Source organism: Pelobates fuscus, chromosome 1 (genome assembly GCF_036172605.1).
Source record: "Pelobates fuscus isolate aPelFus1 chromosome 1, aPelFus1.pri, whole genome shotgun sequence".
Lineage (NCBI taxonomy): Eukaryota > Metazoa > Chordata > Amphibia > Anura > Pelobatidae > Pelobates > Pelobates fuscus.
The window spans coordinates 116,281,170-116,297,358 of record NC_086317.1 but is presented as its reverse complement, the minus strand read 5'-3'; the positions used below and the strand labels follow the sequence as shown (position 1 = coordinate 116,297,358).

Genomic DNA, 16,189 nt, shown 5'->3' with positions numbered 1-16,189 from the left:
GCCCCCACCTGCTGCTCATGGGTGGGCGCCAGGAGAGACAATAGGTTCCCCCCTTATTGTCATTTAGGGCCCCCACCCGCCACTCATGTGTGGGGGCCAGGAGAGACAATAGGTTCCCCCCTTATTGTCATTTAGGGCCCCCACCTGCTACTCATGGGTGGGGGCTATGGGGGGAAGGACAATAGGTCCCCCCATTGTCTGTTAGGGTCCCTACCCGCCGCTTATAGGTGGGGACCTAGGGGGAGACAATACTTAGGGCCCACCACTCATGGGTGACAATAGGTCCCCACCATTGATACTTAGGGCCCCCACCCGCAACTCATGGGTGGGTGCCGGGGGGACAATAGGTCCCCCCTTATTGGACGAATCCTCTTTTATTACTTATTTTTAAACCAATAAACCTCTTTTTCTACCTATTTACCTGTCGGAGTCCTGCATGGTTCCTGATATTGGGTGATACCTGATACTAAGAGGGAGATATTAGCCCCCCAAATAATTGGGGGAGGCACCAATAGAGCGCATATGACTTCAACATCCTGTGAGTGCAAGGGAATTTTATATTTCCATAAACTGTATTATGCTATGTTTTATTTTAGATTTATCAGCTGAATCCCACGTATATTGTATTTCTTGGATTGATAATATAATATATGTTAAATGCTGAGATAGCATTTCTGGAACATCAATTTCATCCCATGCAACTCTCCCTTTAAGTCCTCCTTCCTCACTGTCCTCTGGAATGCACACTCTGTGTGCAACATCACTAAGTCAACTGCAAAACATATTCCAATTGCTTCTTCCCTTGGGCTTTTCCAGAGATCTAATGCTCCCACCCATGTAGCTGGCAGTACCCTTGAACTTGTTTTTTCAGATGCATGTACACGTTTTAATCTCTGTAACACTCCATTTCCTCTGTCAGATTTTATTTTTCTTCTTGAGAGCACCCTCACACCACATTCTCAGTCTAACCCTCCTCAACTTAGGAGGAACGTGAATTCACTTGACCTCTAGCGAGTGTCAGTTGATGTCCATTCTCAACTTTCATCCCTCCCTCCCTTGCTATCTCCTCATATAACACTAGTCTCACCTCTGTCCTGGATGCTGCTGTCCCACTCCAAACATACACCTCAAGGAGGACGAATTTCTTTGTATTCTGCTACCATCTGTATGCTGATGATACCCAGATCTCTACTCCCTAATCTCTCCCCCACTCTCCTAGAATGCGTCACTGCTTGCATTTCTTTCATCTATGATTAGATCTTCTTTCACTTTCTGAAAGTCAATCTCTCTAAAACTGAACTGCTTATAACACTGATCCTCCTCTTTTACTCTCCCTGCAAGTTAATGGTACCCACATCAGCCTGTACTTGCAAGCTCTGCGTATTATGTTTGATTCTGGCCTCAACTTCACACCTCATGTCCAGTCGGTTGCCACATCCAGCGGATTCCACCTTACAAACATTACCTCTTTCTGTCCCTTTCAAGCAAGATGCTACTAGGGATCTTGTTCATACTCTAGTAATTTCTCACATTGATTATTGTAATTCTCTCCTAATTGGCCTCCCCAGAAACTGAACTGCTCTGCTACAGTCTGTAATGAATGCTATCACCAGGCTAATTTTACTCTCATGCCGCTACTCGCAGACCTTGCCTCTCTGTCAATCCTTACTTTCTGTACCCTATAGGAATCAATTCAAAATACTAACCCTTACCTGTAAAGCTCCAAACAACGCTAGCCCCTGTTGCATTTCTTCACTAATTCACAAGTATGCCCCTTCCTTCTCTGTCTCTATGCTCTGACGATGACTTTCTCTTGTTCGCTGCTTGCACTATTACTGCTCACTCGCGCTTACAAGACTTCTCACAGGAGCCTCCTTTCCTTTGGAACAGCCTTACTACTCCAAGAGTAACATCTATTTCACAAAACTATATATTGCCCCCCTCTTTAAGGGCCACACTCCACTATCACTTTCCAGTTCTGCTACTTTCCCACCTTGTTCCTTAGTTGCTAAGTTTGATGCCCTTCTGGTTGTATTTTTATATCTCACTCCCTCTAGATAGAAACTTGTATGAGCAGGTTCCACATCAACATATTGTTCCTGTAACATTGTGTAACTGACTCATTTATTGTAAAATTTCCCAATTATTATATTGCAAAGTGCTGCAGAAGAAGTTGGAGCTATTTAAATGCCAATAATAATATTAACAATCAGTTTACTTTTCTGGTTTTGAGATTCACTAAACTAGGAATTGTAGAAAATAAATAATGGAATTTCAAGTTTTTAACCAAGTAGTCAAGCTTGAAAAATAACTGAGCTGTAGTTGTTTGTTTAATATGGATTTTGTGATCAAAAATGTGCAATTCCGTTTTTCAGATTTATTACTTTAGCAATTTCCCTTGGACACCATTTCTTGGGAAAACATTTTTACCACATCCTCATGTAGTTCAGTTGACATGATAGGTGAATAATGTTAAAAATAAAAAAAGTGAATTATTGTTTTAACCCTTCCATTTCTTTCAGTTCTACAACCTACAAATGTGAATGTGCAAATTATCGGAAAAGAAATAAACCTGTTTTGGGATTGTACAGGTCAAGATATAAACGTAACTTCCAAGAACAAGTTTGTAATTTTCACACAAGAATCTAACAATCAATATTCAATTACGGTAAGATATTAGGTAATATTTTTTAGGACAATAATAGAACTGTTTTGGTACCAAGGTGTACCATGTTATTAGGAGAGATTGTTTAGTGAGCACGGCACTAGATGAAAAGTGAGTTTTGCAAGTAATTTGGCCAGACCCTGGCATAAACACTGTCACAGACACTGATAATGGCACCTAATGACACACACAGACACTGACATACAACAGTTTACAAATGCAAATTTCCATTATGTGGTTTACAGATACATTATTTTGGAAGCTCCTACAGGGCTGTAAATGATGGGTGGAGCTTGACAGTCCTAAAAGAGTAGGGGCAATAACAGACAGTTAATGGATATATCAGGTCATATAGTAGTGACCTGCAGCAGCCAATAAGCTCCATCCTCAGCCATGCTCTAAGCTTTTGGACAGGATACTGCAGGGTTTTAAATGTAGAAAGCTTGACAAAGGCCCTAAGGGGTCAAAACGTTGCCGTTTGGTTCCTGGTTCTAATAAAATTGCCTTTGCTTTGGAATTCGTTGGAGTGCCTGGATTATTTTCTATATTTAAAATTTTACATTTGGTCCGCTTTGGTACTGGGACTTGTCCGATGGAGCACCCTGGATTCCATGACGAAGGGTTGAGTGCACTTCCACTATCTATATAAGGATACTGCAGGGTGTCACACAGCAGCAGGGGAAGCAAGGCAGGGCAGTGCTGTGGAGCTCCTCCAAGGGGAGTGTACTGGCAGCACAGACTCCATGTAAGAGGCTAGTGCTGTAAAATGCAGGCAAGTGACTGGCAGCCAAGGACAGGAGGGGGCTGGAGGAATATGCTTACTTAATGAGTAAGCACAGGGGGGCGTCAGATTTGACACGGTCTGCTCCCCTATGAACTCCTCCCCCTTAGCTCTGCAGCCACACACAGCTTCTTTAATACTGCATGCCTCTAATCAGTAATCAAGCGCTGGGAGTTCACTGAAGTCAGGTAAATTGACCACTGCTTCAGCCTGACTACTCCCCCACGGCTCGCCTCCATATTAACCTCCTGAGAGCCACAGAGGGAGCAAGGGAAGGATTAACAAGCCCTAGTGTCCAAGCATGTGCAAACTGTGTTGGCTGCCTGGTGCCCCTGTTCCCATTGTGCCGCTCGCACACCTCAAAAGCCAGCCCTAATCCCAGATCCTAATATTGGTGCTGAATTAATCTCAAGTGTAGAAATTAACAAAAGCAACCAAACAGTCTGCACTCATAAGGATCTCAAAATAATCCATCAGGTAGATCATGGAAAGTGCGTACTTTATTGTAGAAAAATGGTTAACAACATGTCATAAAAATATGTGTAGACCTCATAAGTGTGAGGCAATCCAAAATCTTCAAGCACATGTCAATTAATGCAGAGTATATCTCCCTCATGGGAGTCCGAAATGAAAAATGCAATGATACCAAAATACAAAAAAGGAAAAGCCTGCACCTGTCAGAATGGAGGGGGGCAGGGAAAAATATATGAAAAAAACTTACAGTCACTCTGTCCTGACTCTATATATATATATACACATCAGGACCGAGTTACTGGAGAGATAGATATATATATATATATATATATATATATATATATATATATATATATATATATATATATATATATATATATATATATATATATATATATATATCTGTAAAAGTGACCACAAATAAATAAACTGTTTCTTTCTAGACAACAAATGATGTAAAAAAGGCAACCCTGAAGCTCAATAAAAATGTAGAATTTAAAGTCAGAAAAATGGATGACACTGTTTCTAGAAAAAGTAAAACAGTGCTTCTCTTAGAAGAAATTTCTGTCATCCCTAAAGGTAAGAAATGACCATATTGTTGTTATAGTTGCTGTATTTAATTTTCTGATTATTAATGATGCTTTATAAAAGATTAAACATTGAAACATGTTGCCCATTTTCTTCCATTTTTTTTTCTAACATTAAGGCATCTATCTACACATGGTCTTTGTAATTTACTGTAGTGTAAGAGAAACATTACATAGCACACAACAGTGAACTGGTTTGAATATCAATGGTATGGCTGCTAATAGTTTATTGAGCAGTTACAGACATTCTATGTTATGTGTGAAACTGCTTCCGTAAATTTCTGGTGTAAAGGTGTCTACAGGACAAGATTAAATTCAATAGACTAAAACAGGGTTTGTACAAGTATTTTGGCTACAAAGGCAAAGACACAATTTTACACCCCCTCCTAAAATGTGTCTTCGATTGTGTAGGCCTGCATGTCACTCACTTAACCCTTCCTTTGCCCCTTCTAAAAATAATTTTGTTCTTTTTGTGTATCTTACGCCCTATGTGTGTCTCTTTTCTTCTTTTTGAGTATTGCACATGTCTTGCAAAGGTAAACCAGTAAAGTCTCTGAGCATATTGAATTTGTTGGATTTTCTCCAGATTCATACCACTGCAAAGCCACTTGTTTTTGTTTTATGAAGATTTTGAAGTTAGTGAAGTGTCTTCAAAAGATGTAAAATAAAAAAGTTAAACAATAATTACCAACATAAAAATAAAGTGTATATTTGTTTAATTAAGGGATTTCCAGGACAGCAACGGAAAATGTGTCGTTAATGGTTTTCAGTTCTTTGGCGACATGCCATTGGATTTCTTATGTTGGAGAAAACCTGTTCTACTCATTACCATTACAGTAAGTGCACAGAAGAATATGTACAAACATTATTTTATTGAGTAGATATTGGTTTTAACCCCTTAATGTTTCAGGCCATTCTATAAAGATCGTAGTTTGATAAGAACAAAGTCGGTTGAGGTGTGCCGAAACCGACGTGAGGTTAGACCTGTAAAAAAAGAGGGCAGCAATGATAATTTTTTTTTTATTTATTTCACAAGAAACATTGTTTAGACATATCATGGAAAGCAAGTCTGATTTCCTTCTCTGGGTTTCTGTTGTATGCAGAGGATTTCCAGCGTCCAATATTCTTAATGATATGTATAGCATGAATTGTTTGGTGGTAATAGGTTTTTCTTGAAGAAATAATAGAAGATAATCAGGGTTTTTTGTTATCTGATTCTCAATTAAGTTTTCCAATGCTAGTACTGGACACCATTTGGAAAAGGTAGGATAATACTTAATTTCTACTGGGGAGCCTGTCTGGCTAGGTTTGGTATGAGGGATTGCCAGAATATAATGGTCGTTCACTTTTGTCAAGTGTTTTTGCTTAAGGCATGACTTAAGGTCAAATGTTTTTTTCCACAGAAAATTCTTTGGGTCTCAAGAAACCGTAAAATGCAAAATATGCCACTGACTTGATTACCAGATTAGTGGGATTGTCGAAAGAGTTATTATATAAAAATTCATAGATCTTCCTAAAGATGTTACCACCTATGGGAAGTCTTTTAAGAGGATTCTGATACTTTGGTCTCTGAATATCTTTCAGGACACTTTTGACTGTATACGAAGATAAGATTGGAGTTTTGTTTGGGTATATAGTTAACATGTAATGTTGTTGCCTGTCAACATTACATATTGCCTCGTCAATTTTTGCATATTGTAAAGAGAAATCCTCTTTTGGTATTAGTGCATTTAAACTACAGGTAGTGGAAGAGTGAGGTGATGATAAATCGATGATGAGTCTCTTTTTATTATTACATTTACCTGTAGCTATGCCTAGAGGGTTCGTTCTCCAAGAAGTGAATGGTGGGGTAGTGAAGGGCCCTATCATAAAAAAAAAACATTCTCAACTTCTTTATTGAGGAGTTCCTGCAGACTAGTCGGGTCTATGAGTGCGGATTGTAGGTTAGGGCATTCTAGAATACCTGTGGGGAGTGCAACAAAGCCAGTGTGAAACCCATTGGAGAAACCAGAGGTGAGAAAGTCGACAAGATTTGAAGAAGGATAATCAGTTAGGTAACGTTGCAAATTGGGTATGTTTATTGGGGTTAATGATTTTTTTGGGAACAATTTATTCAGACACATTGTTTTAGCGTGTACTCTGAAACAAAGTGAGCAAACGTGAAGAAGTCTGCAAGCACTGTAACTACATCCCCCTGCATTAAATTATTACATACTTGAGCTTTCCCAAGAAAAATGATAGGCCTGCCTAATTTATCTTTCAACTCTCTTTGAGCCATATTTGGTTGAAACTCTGAGTTGGCATTGCTAGTGGAAGGTAAAGCAATGTTATTGGGACAGAAGTTAACAGTATGTGAAGCTGAGGAACATATTGCACAAGCTGGTGTTAGAAGTCCCGCAAAATGTCTGCAAAACAATTCTGTGTCTAATTGGCCCCAGTCAGTGGGAGTATTGAATTGAGCCAGTGACGCAGCAGAGCTAGCTGAAAAGGACTTATGGTAATTGTAGAACGCGTATCCTCCGTAATTATTATTATTATTATTATTATTATTGGCATTTTTAAAGCGCCAGTAAATTCCACAGCGCTGTACAATTGGGAAAAAGACAAACACAATAAAAACAGACCGATACAACAGGTAGAGGGCCCTGCCCGTGAGCTTATAATCTAAAGGTTGAAATGGGGATATGAGACAAGAGGTAGCAGAGGAATGTGTATGTGATGGCAGAGAGAGTTAATGGTATAACTGCAGCAGCTGATAATATGTGAAGTTAATAGGAAGGTGATTTGTGTGGTTTAAAACAGCTGGAGGTGCATGCTATATAGCTAGAAGGAACTAGGGTGGGTAGAGCCGAGTAAAATTAAATGGCCTTCATGTTGCAGGAATGGATAGTTTGGGTCTAAGGAAGAGAGATAAGGCAGTTACTTTACTTTAAAGGAATTTACAACTGGGAGTGGCAAGCAGGGGAGGAGGAATGGAGCAGGCCAGCCATTTGATATAAACAATTAAATATTTGCTAACCAAAATTCTATCAGCCAGATTATTAATAACTACATGTAACAGTAAGTACAAAAAATTACAGTAGTAAATTATATGTAACAATGGTAGCATCATTATAGTAAAATAATAATCTAGTAACAAAATGAAAGACGTCCAGTTGAATATCTTCTGCATCTGTTTTTACCTTTTAAAGCTGCAGTGTTCAAAATTAAATGGCCTTCATGTTGCAGGAATGGATAGTTTGGGTCTTTTAAAGCTGCAGTGTTCAAAATTAAATGGCCTTCATGTTGCAGGAATGGATAGTTTGCGTCTAATTTATAAGCTAGGTCCACCAACTTGTGTAAGTATAAATCTAGTTCCTCTCTATGGTGGTGAACAAGAAGAGCAAGTAATGTCCCTATATAATCCAAAGGCTAAGACAAACTCTGGAATATTTAACTTCCTGTTAAGTCTAGGATCTCTAGACTTCATTACCATGGATAAATCATCAAACGCAGGCCCGGACTGGCCATCGGGCACACCGGGCAAATGCCCGGTGGGCCGCGGTGGCCAGGGGCCGAGGCCGGCAGGGGAAGTCCCAGGATCTCCCCTGTCGGTCTATGCAGGGCCGGCACTATCCTATCGCCGGCCCTGCAGTAGTCCATGGCGGGCCGGTGGGGAGATCAAAGATCTCCCTCACCGGCCCACCTGCAGTCCAACGCGGCCACCGGCTGGGGAGAGAAGGAAGGAGCCAGCCTACCAGCAGAGGAACCCGGCGGAGCTCTAACTTGCAGCTCCGCCGGGTTCCTCTCGCGAGATCCGGAGCGTTGCCATGGCAACGACCGGATCTCGCGAGAGTGAACTCTAGCTCGCAGGCTAGAGTTCACTCACCACTGGACCACCAGGGATGAAAGAGTGCCGGTCCCCCCCTCCCAGATACCACAATGCCGGTCCCCCCTCCCAGGCTAAAAGGTAAGAAGGGAGGGGGGGGACATAATGCCTGTTATTTTATTTGTTTATTTACTCCCCACACACACACACAATCCATTCTAACATTTATACACAGCAGCATTCTCACACCCATCACACTCAGCACTCTCACACCCATCACACACAGCACTCTCACACCCATCATACACAGCACTCTCACACCCATCACACACCGCACACACACAGCACCCCTCACACACAGCATCCATCACACACACTCTCACACCCATCACACTCCGCACTATCACACACAGCACTCTCACACATATCATACACAGCACTCCCACACATATCATACACAGCACTCTCACACATATCATACACAGCACTCCCACACATATCATACACAGCACTCCCACACATATCATACACAGCACTCCCACACAGTACTCACACACATCATACAAAGCACTCTCACACACACAGCACTCTCACACATCATACACAGCAATGCCACACACATCATACACAGCACTGTCACACACATCATACACAGCACTCTCACACACATCACACACCGCACTCTCACATCCATCACACACCGCACTCTCACATCCATCACACACCGCACTCTCACATCCATCACACACAGCACCCCTCACACACATCACACACAGCACCCTCACACACCACACACATCACACACAGCACCCCTCACACACAGCATCCATCACACACACTCTCACATCCATCACACTCAGCACTCTCACACACATCATACACAGCACTCAAACACAAATCATACACAGCACTCTCACACACATCATACACATCACACACACATCATACACATCACACACAGAACTCACACACATCACACACACATACTGCACCCCTTACATACACACTACTTCCAAATATATCTATATATATATATATATACACACACACACACATATACATATACATACACATACATACATACGCACACAGATTCCTTGTAAGCAAACACATACTACACCCCTAAACACATACTTTCTACAAACACTACATCACCTATACACACACACGCACACACTTGCTATATCCCCTATACACACACACATTCTCTACAGCCCCTAGCCACATATGCACTACATTACACCACAAACACAACATGACTAAAACCAACCTTATTACACAATACCACACCACAATCAGCTCACTCTATACACACGCAATACCACAAGCAGGCTCCAAACATATGCACAGTACTCTTTAATGGCATTTTTGTCTCCTGGTATCCATATATAGAGACACCAGAGACAAATTGCAAGGAAACACAGTGCAAGCATGTTATTAAATTTGCTTGCGCTGTGCAGAACACATACAGGGCTTTTTTCTCATGCTAGAGCTCTTCAGCAGAGCTCTGCGCATGGTCTGCCCTGGAAAAGCATTGAACCAACATGCTCACTTTGAGAGGGGGCGTGTTTGTCATTGTTGATGAAAAAACACACCTCCTCTGCCCCGCCCCCTTCTTAGTGGGCCGCTGTGATAAAAAATGCCCGGGCCGAATTTTTCTCCCAGTCCGGCCCTGATCAAACGTGTATGACCTGTTTTCAATTATATCTTGTGATGCAATGAGGAGAGAAGCCAGATTAATATCTTTGCTTTCCAATATGTCAGGTTTAAGGTTTGGGTGAATTAGATGTACTGGATTAATGATGTTAGTACTTTTAGTGGGTAGAGGATAAGAGTTACCTCCTGTGTTTGGTTCTGGCTGAGCTATGGGAATTTGGACATCCGGGAGGATTGGTTGATTATTGGATTCCAGATTATCCAATCGGTTGTTAATAGTGACTACAGAAGTCACTAGAGAGGCGATCATGTAATGTAGTTCTGACAAACTGTTTTGGAAATTACATTCAGAACTAGGGCCAGGCCTTTCATTATCATTATGCATGTTTAACAAGAGAAATAGTGTGGCTTTCCTGACTGTAGCAGAAAAGGGAATGTTCTTCCTTTTAAGTTCGGCTGTAGTTTTTGGAATTGTCCAAGATCTGTAGGTGGAAGTTGGGCTGGCTACAATGGTTTGCCTCGTCTGGGAATTAGATCTGGTCCGGGTGCTGGTAGGCGACAGGTCATCTCCTTGTAGTGAAGCGTTAGACATGCTATGGGTGTGAGGTAGATGACTTGGTTAAAGGGACACTATAGTCACCTGAACAACTTTAGCCTAATGAAGCAGTTTTGGTGTATAGAACATGCCCCTGCAGCCTTACTGCTCAATCCTCTACCATTTAGGAGTTAAATCCCTTTGTTTATGAACCCTAGTCACACCTTCCTGCATGTGACTTCCATAAACACTTCCTGTAAAGAGAGCCCTATTTAGGCTTTCTTTATTGCAAGTTCTGTTTAATTAAGATTTTCTTATCCCCTGCTATGTTAATAGCTTGCTAGACCCTGCAAGAGCCTCCTGTATGTGATTCAAGTTCAATTTAGAGATTGAGATACAATTATTTAAGGTAAATTACATCTGTTTGAAAGTGATACCAGTTTTTTTTTCCATGCAGGCTCTGTCAATCATAGCCAGGGGAGGTGTGGCTAGGGCTGTATAAACAAACAAAGTGATTTAACTCCTAAATGACAGTGAATTGAGCAGTGAAATTGCAGGGGGATGATCTATACACTAAAACTGCTTTATTTAGCTAAAGTATTTTAGGTGACTATAGTGTTCCTTTAATATGATATCCTGATAGGTATGAAGTAACCCAGCTCCCTAGATTTAATGCCCAAAGGCTAAATTATATTATTCTAACTAATTAGGTGACAGGTGACGCCCTCACTACTTGCCAAGTGGCTTTGGGAGGCTCTACCTATGATTTGGCTCGTGGGGCTTTTGGTGCCACTGACATAAGCGGCAGGGTGTTGGTCTCTCAGTGACATTTTTTCGAGATTTAAAATAGATTGGCCGTGACAGGTGAGGCCCTGACTATGACACAATGCAAGGCACTAAGTAGGAGTTGGGCCATTGGGCTTGTACCTCCGAGCGTGAGGATGGGAGTTGGCCTTGCGGGACCACTCAACTTAAGGCATGGAGGCCTATGAAGAAATTTTTCCTAATTGACGCGGATTTCTTAAAGGTTACTTCATATCTATATATCTATACCTCCTCCCCTCGTCCTGTCTTAGTTGGAGTTCCCCAAGGCTCTGTCCTTGGTCCCCTTCTATTTTCTCTTTGTACTGCCTCTCTTGGGAAACGTGTTGCCTCTTTTGAATTCCACTACCACCCATACACTTATGACACCCAAATATATCTCTCCTACCCAGACCTCTCGCCTGCCATCCTGCAACGTGTCCCTTTCTTCCATCTCTAACTGGATGTCCTCCCGCTTTCTGAAACTCAATCTCTCTAAAACTGAACTCCTTCTCTTTCCTCCTCCTAATACAGATCCTCCTCTCTCGCTCTCCCTTCAAGTCAGTGGTATCCACATAAGTCCATTCTTGCAAGCACGCTGTTTTTGAGTCATACTTGACTCTGGCCTCACCTTTGAGCCTCACATCCAGTTTGTTGCCAAATCGTGTAGATTCCAACTTAAAAACATAGCCCTCATCCTCCCCTTTCTTACAAAAGATGCTACCAAGGAGCTTGTCCATGCTCTAGTAATTTCCCGCATGGATTATTTTAACCCTCTTCCCAAAAGCCATATCACCTGTCTGTTATGAATGCCGCCGCCAGAATGATTTTCCTCTCTAGTCAGTCCTGTCACACTTACCCCTCTGTCGGTCCTTACAATGGCTTCCTGTATCCTATGGGAGTCAATTCAAAGTGCTAACCCATACCTATAAAGCACTGAACAATTCTATCCCCTCTTATATCTCTTTACAGATCCATAGGTATGCCCCTCCTCGGTCCCTCCGCTCTGCTCGTGACCTTCTCCTGACCGCTGCTCGCACCCGTACGGCCAACTCGTGCTTGCAGGACTTCTTGCGGGTGGCTCCCTTCCTATGGAATAGCCTTCCCATCAGACTCTACCCTAGTCTTCAATCCTTTAAGAAGTGCCTTAATACATGGCCAATCCTCTTTAGGAAAGCTTATGGCCTCCCAGAGTAACCTCTGCCTTACACACCTGTCTCTTGCTCTCTCCTAAAGAGCAGCACTTTACACTCTCCTCTAGCTCTGCTTCACTCCCACCTTATTTGATTGCTATTTCCTGTCCTAATGTGTTTTATACCCTCCCCCTATAGACTGTAAGCTCGTTTGAGCAGGATCCTCTTCAACCTTTTGTTCCTGTAAGTTTTCTTGTAATTGTCCTATTTATAGTAAAATCCCCCCTCTCATAATATTGTAAAGCGCTACGGAATCTGTTGGCGCTATATAAATGGCAAAAAATGCGGGAGGGATAATGTATAATAAACACAGGTTACTGGCTAGGGGGGGGGGGGGATAATGTATAATTAGCACAGGTTACTGGCTATGGGAGGATAATGTATAATAAACACAGGTTACTGGGTATGGAAGGGATAATGTATAATAAACACAGGTTACTGGCTATGGGGGGATAATGTATAATAAACACAGGTTACTGGCTATGGAGGGATAATGTATAATAAACACAGGTTACTGGTTGTGGGGGGATAATGTATAATACACACAGGTTACTGGCTATGGGGGAGATAATGTATAATAAGCACAGGTTACTGGCTTGGGGGGTATAATTTATAATAAACACAGGTTACTGGCTATGGGAGGATAATGTATAATAAACACAGGTTACTGGCTATGGGGGGATAATGTATAATAAGCACAGGTTACTGGTTGTGGGGGATAATGTATAATAAACACAGGTTACTGGCTATGGGAGGATAATGTATAATAAACACAGGTTACTGGCTATGGGGGGATAATGTATAATAAGCACAGGTTACTGGTTGTGGGGGATAATGTATAATAAACACAGGTTACTGGTTGTGGGGGGATAATGTATAATACACACAGGTTACTGGCTATGGGGGAGATAATGTATAATAAGCACAGGTTACTGGTTATGGGGGGGGGTAATTTATAATAAACACAGGTTACTGGCTATGGGAAGATAATGTATAATAAACACAGGTTACTGGCTATGGGGGGATAATGTATAATAAACACAGGTTACTTGCTATGGGGGGATAATGTATAATAAACACAGGTTACTGGCTATGGAGGATAATGTATAATAAACACAATATATATATATATATATATATATAATACAAAAAAAACATGAATGCAGCTTCAGAATTAATCTAAATTGTATGCTGTCTAGGAGGTGGGAGGGTCTGGTAGGGCGGGTCTGCTGCTGATTGGCTGGAATGTGGCTGCTGACTGTGAGGTACAGGGTCAAAGTTTACTCAATGATGATGAATAGGGGGCGGACCGAACATCGCATATGTTCGCCGTCCGTGGCGAACGCGAACACGCTATGTTCGCCAGGAACTATTCGCCAGCGAACCGTTCGGGACATCACTATGGACATATCCTATTTTGAATATCCTGGGTTGTCTACTTTTGCAAATTGTATGCCATGATGGGGGTAATTCTCATTCTTGGGCTGCCATACGGTCTAAAAGGCAACATAACCAATTCGGCAAAATTTCAATGTGTAAAAACTGAAAGTCCTATATTTGTACCTTTCCAAAGACCAAAAAAACCTGTACATGATGGGCACTGTTGTACTCATGAGACATCGCTGAACACAAATATATGTACTTTATTGCAGTAAAAGTAACATTATTATGACATTCACAGTTAAAATACCATGCAGAACTTGGGAAATATCAATATTACTAAATATGTCACTCTTTTTAGATTTTATTCATATAAAATTATATTTCATATAGAAATATTAGATGTGAAATGAAAGCCATATTTCTCCTGAACAAAATGATATGCAATAAGTGCAGGTGCACTTAATATGAAAGAGTTAAATTATGGTTGAACAGACATATAGTTAAATTCCAGGTTTTGTTTTGATTTTGCTACAATTTGTACAATTGCCTCTGTCCTTAAGAGGCTAAACATATTGTCTCTTTATTGTTATTTTTCTAGAAGAAGACAACACGCAGAATCACAATATCATTATTGTGAAAATAATTTTCAAGGAAGAACTGATGAGAATTGTGCATTGTATGATTTACAAAGGGATTTCTCAAACAAGACGACCATCTTTGCAGAAGGATATGATAATCAAATACAACCAATATATTTAAATTGGTTTGAACCTTCACAAAATGGTACAGTTATATTATTTGGTGTTTAGAATTTGAAATCATAAATGGAAGGTGATATTTTGAAATGCATTTAAATGATCTAATTTATCTACAACTTTGTTAATGTAGAGAGGTTTTCTTTCCAGGCTACATATTGCAAGTATGTTTTTTGTTTTGTTTTGTTTTTTCTACAATTCATTTTATAGCAAGAAGACCTATTAGGGAAAAAAAACCAAGCAGTTCAAAGAAAAAAGACACAAGACACAGTCGTGGATAGTGAGCAGAGAGACCATGATCACAAGGATTACAGTGTAGAAGGGAAAAAAGGTATAAGGAATAGTAGGGAACACAAGCCAGTGAAGAGAGGGGGGGAAATATTGGCTGAAAATCAAGGACAATAAGGGTGGGGGGGGGGGGGGTGTTTATGTGGGCTAGCGGCTGACTGGGGGAGGGTGAAGGCGGGCCAGAAGCTGGATGTGCAGAATAGAGTCTACTTGTAATCTTCTTGATCAGCTCCCACACACCTGCAATGATACCAAGACCCATGATATGATGTCACTCAGGCCCTGGCATCACTTAACAGTTCACAAGTGATTTCAGCACAGCCCAACATTGGACCCCAGGGAAAGCTGATCCACGCCAGCTCTCCCAAAGGTATGGAGGCCGGGTGGCATTAAAACAAATCTTTCAGTGAGTGTGTGTGTGTGTGTGTGTGTGTGTCAGTGAGTGTGTGTCTGTGAGTATGTGTGTACTTGTTGGAAATCCAGCATTCTTCATGTACAGGCTTCCAAGGTTACTCTCCAAACACCTTCACAAAGTAAAAAGAATAACAGAGCCGCAGCACTACAACATAACCAAATGAAGATTTATTCCACCATTAAAGGAACACTATAGTCACCTAAATTACTTTAGCTAAATAAAGCAGTTTTAGTGTATAGATCATTCCCCTGCAATGTCACTGCTGAATTCACTGTCATTTAGGAGTTAAATCACTTTGTTTCTGTTTATGCAGCCCTAGCCACACCTCCCCTGGCTATGATTGACAGAGCCTGCATGAAAAAAAAACTGGTTTCACTTTCAAACAGATGTAATTTACTTTAAATAATTGTATCTCTATCTCTAAATTAAACTTTAATCACATACAGGAGGCTCTTGCAGGGTCTAGCAAGCTATTAACATAGCAGGGGATAAGAAAATCTTAATTAAACAGAACTTGCAATAAAGAAAGCCTAAATAGGGCTCTCTTTACAGGAAGTGTTTGGCTGTGCCAGTCACATGCAGGGAGGTGTGACTAGGGTTCATAAACAAAGGGATTTAACTCCTAAATGGCAGAGGATTGAGCAGTGAGGCTGCAGGGGCATGTTCTATACACCAAAACTGCTTCATTAAGCTAAAGTTGTTCAGGTGCCTATAGTGTCCCTTTAAGTGGACCAGAAAAGTTTTCGTCACATGCAGTGTCTTTGTCAAGCTGAGCTTCCAACTAACATCACAATGTTTAAATGCACTCTTAATTACATTAATTGATGCACAAGGAACTACTCCACATG

At 41.1% G+C, this 16,189-nt stretch overlaps 1 protein-coding gene across 1 annotated transcript in view; it reads left to right on the top strand.

The window, feature by feature from the left end:
• Positions 1-522: 522 nt before the first annotated feature.
• LOC134593676 (granulocyte-macrophage colony-stimulating factor receptor subunit alpha-like) overlaps positions 523-16,189 on the top strand; it is a 122,815-nt gene continuing 107,148 nt past the window's right edge. The window contains exons 1-5 of the mRNA XM_063444600.1: positions 523-538; positions 2,523-2,668; positions 4,364-4,499; positions 5,232-5,343; positions 14,482-14,666. Coding sequence (XP_063300670.1) covers positions 523-538; positions 2,523-2,668; positions 4,364-4,499; positions 5,232-5,343; positions 14,482-14,666 — 595 coding nt within the window. The remainder of the gene's footprint in view (positions 539-2,522; positions 2,669-4,363; positions 4,500-5,231; positions 5,344-14,481; positions 14,667-16,189) is intronic.